Source organism: Saccopteryx leptura, chromosome 5 (genome assembly GCF_036850995.1).
Source record: "Saccopteryx leptura isolate mSacLep1 chromosome 5, mSacLep1_pri_phased_curated, whole genome shotgun sequence".
In the NCBI taxonomy this organism is placed as follows: Eukaryota; Metazoa; Chordata; class Mammalia; order Chiroptera; family Emballonuridae; genus Saccopteryx; species Saccopteryx leptura.
The window spans coordinates 81,620,906-81,632,972 of record NC_089507.1 but is presented as its reverse complement, the minus strand read 5'-3'; the positions used below and the strand labels follow the sequence as shown (position 1 = coordinate 81,632,972).

The 12,067-nt window shown below is 36.9% G+C and overlaps 1 protein-coding gene across 1 annotated transcript in view; it reads right to left on the bottom strand.

The window, feature by feature from the left end:
• Window positions 1–12,067, bottom strand: part of METAP1 (methionyl aminopeptidase 1) — a 92,416-nt gene that overhangs the window by 17,067 nt on the left and 63,282 nt on the right. The window contains exons 3-6 of the mRNA XM_066385334.1: window positions 9,261–9,373; window positions 5,910–5,970; window positions 1,485–1,576; window positions 476–559 (exon numbers count right to left, since the gene is read on the bottom strand). Coding sequence (XP_066241431.1) covers window positions 476–559; window positions 1,485–1,576; window positions 5,910–5,970; window positions 9,261–9,373 — 350 coding nt within the window. The remainder of the gene's footprint in view (window positions 1–475; window positions 560–1,484; window positions 1,577–5,909; window positions 5,971–9,260; window positions 9,374–12,067) is intronic.

Sequence of the window (12,067 nt, the reverse complement as noted above, 5' to 3'; positions counted from 1 at the left end):
AAGTAGGTTTTCAGTTGCTCATCTAGAAAATACAACAATAAATAGTAAGAATGAACTGTGTTTTGCATACTCATAACTGTAAACCTACTTTTGCCTCACCCTGTATTCTGCTCTATTTACTGCTTGTTACTGTGGACATGAAAGGGAAAAATTTTTTCACTAATCTAGTTTCAGAAGTTGTATTCTTTTTATTTCAGAATATTTGATGTATGTAGTAGCATGATTTATTTCAAGCACTAATAAAATTAATCATTTTATAAAAGCTAAACTTATAAAATGTGAGGTTTCAGAAATAAGCTTTAAGATGGGAATACTGACTACTGAATAATTTCTATATTTGAAACAAAGTAAAAATTTACTTTCAATTAGCTTAGCCAAGTTACTTTATACATTCAGAACTTAAGCTTGCTTTTTAGAAGTCTAAAACATTTAATAATGTAAAAAATTTTTCAAAGCAGAAAAGTCAAGTCCTTACTAAGTGTACAGTGTGATCTATTTCTTCAGTAGTCACACCTGGTTTAATCATCCCAGCGGCAACATCCAGTACTTCTCTGGCAAGCTGTAAAAGAGAAGCTCTTAATACATTCAGGAAAGAAGGAAATAAATATAGAAATCTGTACCCTCTGCACTATCAAGGAGTTTGTGAGAGAGTAATAAAGTCCACCTCACCTTGAATATTATAATCCTGAATCTCCATCATAAAACCATTTGTATTTGTAATGCTCATCAATAAATGTGTGAATATATAAATAAAATTGGGCTAACTAGAAAATGGCTAAGTCTGACTGATTTCTATGCAAAAATGTACATCTTAAATAGTCTAAACAATGATCAACTGATGGAGGCTGAGTCCTGTCATATTTTTATAATGGGGAAGGGAAGGCAGGGAAATGAAAAGAATAGATGAATGATTTTCCTCAAAGAATCACAGCACACAAGTGATAAAAATATAAATTTCTCCAGATTATCAAAAAAATGAGTATCAAATCACTTTAAACACTGAATAAAAACTTTAAGGATCTTTTCTAAATAAATACTACCAATTCTTCTTTTTCCTTAGAAAAATATAAATATATGACTTCACTTAATAAGTGAACCATAATGAGCCACTAATACCATATTGCATAGGTATTTCACAACAGAAGCTTTAGCTTAACTTTATATAAGCTTTAAACTCTGCCCTACATTTTAATGACTAGTAAAAATAAAATGACAAAATGTCATAAAAACCTGGTTCTTTAAAATAAAATGGAGAAAATAGAAATACTCTCAACTAAATATACATTTCTTGCCATATTAATATTCAAATAGGCTATTTAAGTGAAAACAAATGTTTCACAGAATTATATACACTATCAGAAGTTAAAAGTATGTATGCCTAATCACAGCCTTACAACATAACATGTCTGTAAATCAACAAGTCATTGATTTTATGTCTAATAACTGTTTAAATGTGTCCTTCCCGAGGGAAAAAAAATTCTTACCCTACACACAAGTCGCATCCCTTCTATATCTTCAGATGAGAGTAATTTAATTTGAGAAGTACCTTTAAGAGCCTGTTCAGATTCAGACATTCCTGGAAAGGAAAAATCAGTAAGTAAAACCGAATGAATGGAATATTAAGTATAATTACCTCCCTCATGACATAATAATCAAGTTTCACTATTTCACACAATGGTATTTCATAATTTAGGAAGGTCCAGGTGAGATTTTTTTGAATATATTATTGTCAACACAACAAGGAAATTTGCTAAGCAAACTGAAGGAAGAATTCTAAAGAACAAATTTACAGATTTGTTAGAATTCAGTCAGTATGAAGTTCTTATTATATGACAGGCAGTGTGCTAATAAGGTCAGCAAGTGATTCACATTTACATAATACCACACAATTTACACACTGCTTTCATGACCATCATGTCATAATGAAACTACCGTATATGCCAACAACTAATGAATCAATTCCACACATTTATTTTTTTAAATAGGAACCTAAGTCAATGTTTTTCAAACTGCTGTTTCTGACCTGTTAGTGAGCTATGACTAACATGTTTTAAAGGAAATCAATAAAATAGAAATTATTAGATTATATCACACAGAGGATAGGGGAAAGTGCTGTTGTGAAATGCCTAATTGTTAACTTACACATATACATATATACAGATCATATTATAAAATATATGTCTCATTTTGGGTTATAGTAAAAAATATTGAAAAATACTGACCTAAGAATCTTCATTAGTAAAATTACCTTAATTCAAATTATTTATATATTTAAAAACATTAAGAGCCAGTAAAATAATTATTTCAAAATCTGACAAAAAGATTATAACAAACCAGAAACTAATATTTTAAAGTAAATTCTGATATAAAAGTTCAACTAGAATATTATTAAATTAAACAGAATCCAAAATACAGTACATATAATACACCATGACTTAAGTTAGGTCCATTTTGGAAAGACAAGGATAGCTCAATATAAACAAATCTATTAATATAATTCATCACAGCCAAAAATTAAGGAAGAAAAAATAAATAAATGATCATCTAAAAGGTAAGTCTGATAATATGGCCAGCATGATAAATATATATCTCAATCCAAGAACCCACATCATGAAGTGCCCACTATCAGTACTACTATAAACATGGTTCTCACAGTTCTAGTTGGTATATTAACAAGAGAAAGAAATGAGACATATAAAATCAGAAAGAAAAGGACAAAATCCTTATCAATTTCAGATATGATTATACATCCCTAGAATAAGGGGATATCCAGCAAATGATAAGAAATAAGAATTTAGCAAGTTGGCAGATTATAAAATAAATGTCAAAATAAATAATTTTCCCATATACAGACAATGGGCTAGAAAATATAGATGATACTATTTGCAAGAATGTCTAAAAAAGGTAAGTATTCAGTAATACCATAAACTTAATAAAAGACCTAATGAAGGCCCTGGTTGGACAGAGCGACGACCTGGTGTGCAGATGTCCTGGCTTCCATCCCCGGTCAAGGCACACACGAGAAGTGACCATCTGCTTCCCTTTCCCTCCTCTCCCCCTTTTCCTCCTCTTCCCCTCTTGCAGCCAGTGGTTTGACTGGTCTGAACATCAGCCCCGGGCGCTGAGGATAGCTCGCTGATTCGAGCATCAGCCCCAGATGGGGGTTGATTCTGGTCGGGGCACATGTGGGAGTCTATCTCCTCTCCTCTCACTTAAAAAAAAAGACCTAATGAAGAAAAATTTAAAATACCACTCAATGAAAGACATAAGAGGAAACAAATTAAAATAGAAAAGCCCTGTTCTTGGATAGGAAGACTTGTCAATTCTTCTAAAATTAGTCTATAAATTTAAAACTATCCCCCCAAAATGGCAACAGGATATTTTGGGGAACCAGACAAGCTGATTCCAAATTTCACATGGAAAAACAAACATGCAAGAATAGCCAGGAAAATTCTGCTAAAGAGGAAATGTGGGGGCCACAAGGCCTACCAAACTGAAAACATCACATAGATCTAAGAAGTTTGGCCTGACCTGTGGTGGCGCAGTGGATTAAGTGTTGACCTGGAAATGCTGAGGTCGCCGGTTCGAAACCCTGGGCCTGCCTGGTCAAGGCACATATGGGAGTTGATGCTTCCAGCTCCTCCCCACCTTCTCTCTGTGTCTCTCTCTCCTCTCTCTCTCCCTGTCTGTCTCTCTCCCTTTCTCTCTCCTCTCTCTCTCTGTCTCTCTCTCTCCTCTCTAAAATAAATAAAATTTTTTAAAAAAAGCTTTAAAAAAAAAAGAAGTTTGGCACTGGCACATAATTAGACAAAAGGTTAATGAAACAGAAAAAGAATCCAAAAACAGACTCAAAGACAAGTGAGAATTTAATATAATGACATAGGTTACATTTTAAATCAGTAGGAAAATAATTGATAGCGATATGACAACCAGATAACCTTCAGAAAAAAGTTTTTTAGCATTGCATCCATATTTAATTTTTAATACTAAATAAAATGTTTACCACACATGAAAAGAGTAAAACCATAAAAATAGTGGAAGAAAAAAATGGGAAAATATTTTTGTATCACTGAATCAAAAAGGTCTTCCTAGGTCATTAAGCCACAGCCACCTTAAAAGAAAACACTGATAAATTTTATTACAGAAAAATGTTGAAAGTATACCATAAATGTAATGCTAAAGACAAAGATAAAATATATATGTTCAATTGGGAAAAATAATTTATACAGCACATACATCAAAGGATTATTTTCCTTAGTATATAGACTTAGCACTTATAAATCAGTATGAAAAAATATAGTAACTTAATTGTAAAAAATAAGGGCTAAGGATGACTAGACAGTTCAAAAGGAAAAAAAATACAAGTGACTCTTAACATGTAAAAAGATGTTTAATCTTATTCATAATTAAAAAATATAAATTAAAGTAACAACAGAATATCATCTTTCAGATTAGCACAGACCATATAGTTTGATAACACACTATATTGGGGAAGAAAGAGAAAAAAGAGACTCCTATATGGTTTTTAATAGAAGTAACAACTGGCAAAATCTCTAAAATTTGTTATATCTCTCAAAATAAAAAACACATGTATTCTTTGATCCAGCTTTTTTACTTAGGCAATAACCTAGAGAAATACTCTCATCTGCACACAAACACATAATTGCAGGAACAGTTACTGCAGCCAAAGAAGTAAAAACCTGGAAATAATCTAAACATACATTAGCAGGAGGAACCTGGCAAAATAAATTATAATACATCCACACAATGAAATACTTCAGTCATTAAAAGAAGTAAGTAGTTGTATGGGATTATATAAAATACTTATAAGATCTATTAAAAGAAAATATAACAAGGTGAAAAGGTATATATAGTTTGTTCCTATTCCATATAATTGGGGTGAGGGGCTGATGTATATACACACATAAAAATATCTCTGGAAAGTTCTACAAGAAATGGTTAATAGTGATTATGATTATACCTCTGGGAAGTAGGGCTTACTTTTCACTCTGAAACATTTTATCCTATCAGAAACTACATTCAAAATATTAAATACGGACTAATGAAATTATATATCCTCAAGGGCTATCATTCAGACTATCTTTACCTTCAATGTATCTGAAATAGTAAAGTTTAACTATATTTTTAAATTATATTCATAAAAATGTAATATGGTCTCCCACTTTTTAGAGAACAAAGCAATTAGCTTAGTAGACTAAACCACATGAAAATACTAACATTCAACCATTTCTGACATGTAAAATCAGTAATTTTACATAACCCAATTTAAATTACGTTTACAGACCCTGAAGTCAGAGACTGTTCCACTTGTGCTGCAAATCACCTATCTTCTCCCCGATGTCTCACTACCATTATCTACAAGATGGAGAAGACAACAGAACCCACTACAGTAGTAACACGTGAGACTGTGGCACAGGGCCTGACACAGTGACAAAAAGTCTCAGTTACAGAATCATCATATTTCTACTATAATCATCAGCATTACTACTAGCTCTATCACTGCTACAGTCCAGTCTTTAGTTAGGCACTCATCTGAGGCCTCCACCATCTGTTTTTATCTCAATACATATAACTTAATTAAAGTAGGAGGACATGTTAAAAATCAAAATTTTCTCTAAACTAGAATTTGATATACAGTAACAACACAAAATACAATATTGTGTTGAATATAGTCTTTAACATTTAAACAATGTTTTCAGAATTGGGACGATTTCTTATAAGAAAAGACTTTTAATTCTCTCAAATGTCCTAGTAGGTCTTAAAAAACCATGTTTACATTTTTAGAAATCCAGCACAGAAGAATTTCTCCAGAAAAAAACTCCTCTCTTCTGCGGTAGTCATCAGGCTCACAGATTGAACAGTGAAGAAGTCAGCATAACAGAATTTACCTAAGGGGTGATCAGCATAATCTGGTCTTTGAATGTAACTTGGCACTGGCCTCGTTGGCATCTAAAAACATCAAAGATGTAAGTTAGTTAAAGCCAACTCAAATATGAAAGCAATGCTCATTATTAAAATTTACTAATAACAGAAATAAGTGGGGGTAAAAAACACTAAAAAGTTCATTTAAATGAAAAAAGTTTTAAATGACATCTTAATTATCATAATGCATCTATTTCATGTAAGCTTCCTTTTCCTAGTGCTAATGACTGTTAACTCTCATAAGAGGGAAAGTGGCCAAAGCCTTGGATTTAACATTACACTCAGACAACAAGGTGCCCATGTTGTTCTAAACAAACTGGCAAATGAACAACAATAAAATAAATATGCACCATTATGGTCCTAATTATTACCTCTGGGAGACAGGATTTCAAAGACTTTCTTATATTGTTGATATCTGTACAATTTTTTTTTTTTTTTGTATTTTTCTGAAGTGAGATGTAGGGAGGCAGAGAAGACAGACTCCCACATGTGCCGGACCAGGATCCACCCGGCATGCCCACCAGGGGGCGATGTTCTGCCCCTCTGGGGTGTTGCTCCATTGCAACCGGAGACATTCTAGCACCTGAAGTGGAGGCCATGGAGCCATCCTCAGTGCCTGGGCCTACTTTGCTCCAATGGAACCTTGGCTGCGGGAGGGGAAGAGAGAGATAGAGAGAAAGGAAAGAGGGAGGGATGGAGAAGCAGATGGGCATTTCTCCTGTGTGCCCTAACCGGGAATCGAACCCAGGACTTCCACACACAGGGCTGATACTACACCACTGAGCTAGCTGGCCAGGGCTTGTACAAATTTTTAAAATTAAAAATGTACTCCTTTTATTTAAAAAGTCAGTAAAAAATTTTAAAATATTTACAGATGACAAATAAATTTCAACTTAAATGGATTCCTATGTTAGCATTCTGTAGCCCATCTGACAAGTATATGGTCTACCGGAAAGTTCTGTCCGTTTTTGGAATAAAACAAAATACAAATTTTTCTTACCGTCAATAAACTTTATTAATAATACAATTGCCATTATTATTAATGATTTCTTGCCAGCGTGAGAGCAATTTGTATATCCCATTTTTGAAAAATGTTTTATCTTTTGATGCGAAAAATTGAACCATTGCTTGTTTGATATATTCTTCGTTTTTGAATTTTTTGCCCTTCAAGAAATTTTGTAAGGACAAAAACAAGTGATAGTCGGAGGGTGCTAAGTCCGGGGAATATGGTGGATGCGACAGAATTTCCCAACCTAGTTCTGCAATTTTTTAATGAGTCCCCAAAGCAGCATGTGGCCTGGCATTATTATGATGCAGTATGATGTTCTTCCTATTGAACATCGCCAGCCTCTTTTCTTGGACTGCTGTCTTTAAATTATCCAGTTGCCAATAGTACTTCTCCAAATTGAGCTTTGCGTTTGGTTTTAAAAGCTCATAATGTATTGGTCCTCGAATGTCCCACCATATACACAACATTCTCTTATTCAGAGTCAAATTTGGTTTAGAGGTGGAAGGGCTAGGTTTTCCAGGTTCACAATATGCCCTTTTCCTTATGATGTTTTCATAGGTAATCCACTTTTCATCCCCAGATATCATCCAGTTCAAGAAGGGCTCGATTTTGTTCCGAGCAAGCAGAGATGTGCATATGATGACTCGATCATCCAAATTCTTCTGACTTAATTCATGTGGCACCCATCTTGAATATTTCCACACCAATCCTATCTTCTGAATATGGTCCAAAATGGTTTGCTGAGCTGAATTAAGCCTTTCTGCGATCTCCAATGTTGTCAGAAAAGGATCTTGCTCCAACATGGTCTTAACAACATCGTCATCGATCAGAGATGGTCGCCCAGAATGTGGCTTATCAGAAAGGTCGAAGTCACCTGTTTTGAATTTTTTGAACCATCTTCTGCATGTCCTATCAGAAACTGAACCTTCACCAAACACTTTCAATAAATTTCTACATGCTTCTGTAGCATTTCTTCCTTGTTGAAATTCGTAAAAATTACAGTGGCGTAAATGAACTTTATCAGTAGCCATGGGTACACTATCGCTTCACACATAAGACTAACGTGAATCAACTTTGTTTTAGTTAATTTGCTACGTCAGTATGTATACATTAAGTGATAAAAATAGAGAGGCAGGCCCTGGCCGGTTGGCTCAGCGGTAGAGCGTCGGCCTGGCGTGCGGGGGACCCGGGTTTGATTCCCGGCCAGGGCACATAGGAGAAGCACCCATTTGCTTCTCCACCCCCCACCCCCTCCTTCCTCTCTGTCTCTCTCTTCCCCTCCCGCGGCCAAGGCTCCATTGGAGCAAGGATGGCCCGGGCGCTGGGGATGGCTCCTTGGCCTCTGCCCCAGGCGCTGGAGTGGCTCTGGTCGCGGCAGAGCAACGCCCCGGAGGGGCAGAGCATCACCCCCTGGTGGGCAGAGCATCGCCCCTGGTGGGCGTGCCGGGTGGATCCCGGTCGGGCGCATGCGGGAGTCTGTCTGACTGTCTCTCCCTGTTTCCAGCTTCAGAAATTAAAAAAAAAAAAAAAAAAAGAGAGGCACACATGCGCCAAATAAACATGTGCTTCCGTGTCGAAACTTGTGATAGGAATGGGACAGAACTTTCCGGCAGACCTGATATATACAAAGGGGTGGGAGTGACAGGGAAGCTATATAAAAATTAAAGTCGAAATACATCACATTTAAAAATTTTAGGAAAGTTAATAATATACACTACTAACATGCCAGCTAGAAATATCCACTCTACCACATTCTAAGATTAAAGAAGTTTTAATCCTTTCATCTAAAATTATTTCTACTTCTTCCATGATTGCCAATTATCCCTATTAACTTTCAAATGATGCAGCATAAAAATTGAAGAGTTAGTATGCAAACTTGGCCCGGGCCAGTTGGCTCAGTGGGCAGAGCATCGGCCTGGCATATGGACTCCCAGGTCCAAGTCTTGGTCAGAGCACACAAGAAAAGCGAACATCTGCTTATCTCCCCCCTTCCTCTCCCCCTCCTGCAGCCAGTGGTTAACTGGTCCAAGTGACTGGTCTGAGCGTTAGCCCAGGTGCTGAGGATGGATCAGTTGATTCAAGCATCAGCAACAGGGAGGGTGGGGGGGAATGCCGGGTGGATCACGGTCAGGAGTCTGTTTCTCTATCTCCCTTCCTCTCACTTAAAAAAAGAAAAAAGAATGCAAACTTGATCCTGATTATATGACTCATAATTAAAATACAAATAACAGGTATCATTTTTAAAAAACTGAAAATTCTAAAAACTGGTTTAAAAGAAAGTTAAAGTTTTATTACCTTATTTACTCACCAGTGGATAATGTGGTCGGAGTTTACCAGTATATCGATAACCTGCCCACGGGTCAGTGTTAATATCATTTTCTAGAGTCCAGGAAGACACTTCTCGCTTTGCCTTTTCATCTTCTGCGTGACGGATGGATGAAAGAAAAGGAGAGAGAAAAAAATGTTTCTGTGGTGAAGCTACTGAGCAGCAAATTACTTAATCACTTGTTTGAACTCTACACCAAAGAGCCCAGGCACAAAAACCCAGCGAACTCCACCTTACCCTTCATCACCAAGCTTCCCTGCTTTGTTCCCAACCCTGTGATAACTCAAAGGTCCATGTGTCCCGGGAGAAAAAGCCCTAGCTAACCGCATGGTAAGTTTCATACCACAGCTCCTAGCAGAACTCCTTTCCGAAGTAAATGCTAACCGTATCCTCTCTACAATATTATTTTTTAGGAAGCCCATTTTGAAATATAAAATCTGAGCTGAGGCAAAACTTCTGAGAGCAGGTCTTAAAAATGAATTCTGTGCTCTTACTAAAAGAACAGATTCTAAATAACCCCAAAGCAAATTTAAAGTAAAAAATATAAATAAATAATTTCCCACTTAGCTGATGAATATTTCCAGTTAATATTTCAAATTGCTTTGACAAATATACAGTGAAAGAAATGATTTGACATGGGGTGATGGGCACACAACATACTCAACAGTTCATATGATAAGAGATGTTCACCCAAAACCTACGTACTCTTATTGATCAATGTTACCCTATTAAATTTAATTTCTAAAAAAGAATTTACGGCCTGGCCTGTGGTGGTGCAGTGGATAAAGCATCAACCTGGAACACTGAGGTCGCCGGTTCAAAACCCTGGTCTTGCCTGGTCAAGGCACATATGGGAGTTGATGCTTCCTGCTCCTCCTCCCTTCCTCCCTCTCTCTCTCTCTCCCTCTCTTTGTTACTCTCTCCCTCTCTAAAAATGAATAAATAAAATCTAAAAAATGTATTAAAAATGTTTAGCTTTAAAAGTTTCAGAAGCATTATTTCCCCTTTTCCAGGACAGTGATAATAGAAGGAGGTAGGAAAAGGTAAAGGGGAGAGAACACTCAATAGAAAGTTACTGAAAACTCAGTAGAAAAATTTAAGAACCACAGACCCACAACACTTTACCAGGTTAGTTATTAACACATAATGCTGAATTCATTGAAATGCACCTAAGAATCCTTTTCACACAGAACAGACCCTCCATGGTATGACACCAGCAAACTGTACCTCTATCAACAATGTAAAATAAAACAATTAAATAGATCTTAAATAAAGAAATTCAAATCCATCCTCTGCCAAAATTGCTCTATATATGTCCCAAGGCACAACCAACCTTTTCTTGATTACTGTCATGCTATCATAAGTTTTGAAAGTCAGGCCTCAGCCCTGGCCAGTGGCTCAGTGGACAGAGTGTCAGCCTGGCATATGGACATCCTGGGTTTGATTCCCGGTCACACACAGGAGCAAGCGATCATCTGTTTCTCCCCCCATTACTTTCCCTCTTCTCTCCCTCTTCCCCTCCTGCAGCTAGTGGCTTCATTGGTTCAAGTATGGCCTCAGGCACTGAGGATAGCTCCAGTGGAGCACATCTGCCTCAGAAGCTAAAAATAGCCTGGTACTTGCGTATCCGCCCCACACGGGGTTGCCAGGTAGATCCCGGTTGGGCGCATGTGGAAGTCTGCCTCACTATCTCCCCTCCTCTCACCCTAAAAAAAAATGCCAGGCTTCAAATAATTTTTTATTTGAAGTGTTTGAGAAACATAAACAAGTGTTTGAGAAAAATAAAACACCCCCCTTAAAAAAAAATCTATTTCAAATACAAAATGGGGCAGAAGAGATGAAATTGTACCATATTAAGAAATTGTACCATATTAAGCTAGTGAGGAACGGTGAAATAGGTGAAGGTAATCCAAAGGTACAAAATTCCAGTTATAAGAAATAAGTTCTGGAGATACAATATACAGCACAGTGACTCAAGTCAACAAAAAGACAATATAGTCAAATTCCTCATTTTTCAGATGAGGAAGCCAAGGTAGGGAGTTCATATGGGCAGAAAGATGCAGGAATGCAAAAATACAGCCAATCCATTCACATTACTTTAGAAGAGAAGACAATTATAATATTACTCATAAATGTAAGAATGAGACGGCACTGGAACCCCAGGTGTGCAGGCTTTATTAGAGGAGAAAGACCTGCCGGGGCACTCCTCCGGGAGAAGTGCACCGAAACAGACTCTGAGGCAAACATTTACTAAGGTGGGGAGAGCTTTGAGCAAGTGTGCGTTGAGTCAGCAATTCTGGTGTGCTCCCTTCTGCAGTCCTAGGATTTCGGCTTCCTGGAACGCTTCTCCTCGGGGCAGCTGACCAGCTTCCTAGAACTTTTCTGTTTCAGGGGCGATAGTCCAGTAAGTAAGGGTGGGGTCAGATAGACAAGTGGAACAGAAAAAGGGCAGTTTGGAAGTTTGGGTAAATTCATGTATCCATCAATAAAGTAGAGAAATAGAAAAGAATAAAAACAGGAAAAAAAGAAAAGTTCTACTGTGCTACTGAATTTTAAATTATCTCTCTCCTCTATGAAGATCAAGAAAGCCACTGTGAATGTTAATGTGGTTGGAAACTGTTTCTCACCCCTGGACAAAAATGGACTACATTCACTGCAACAGGGTCAAACATTACAGAACATAGTTCGACATGCAGGCCCACTGATGCCTGCTTCAGCTATGAATTGCATCAAGTGCTTTTGTCTGAAATATGAACCTCTGAAACCAGGACAGAACAATCCAGATGAAG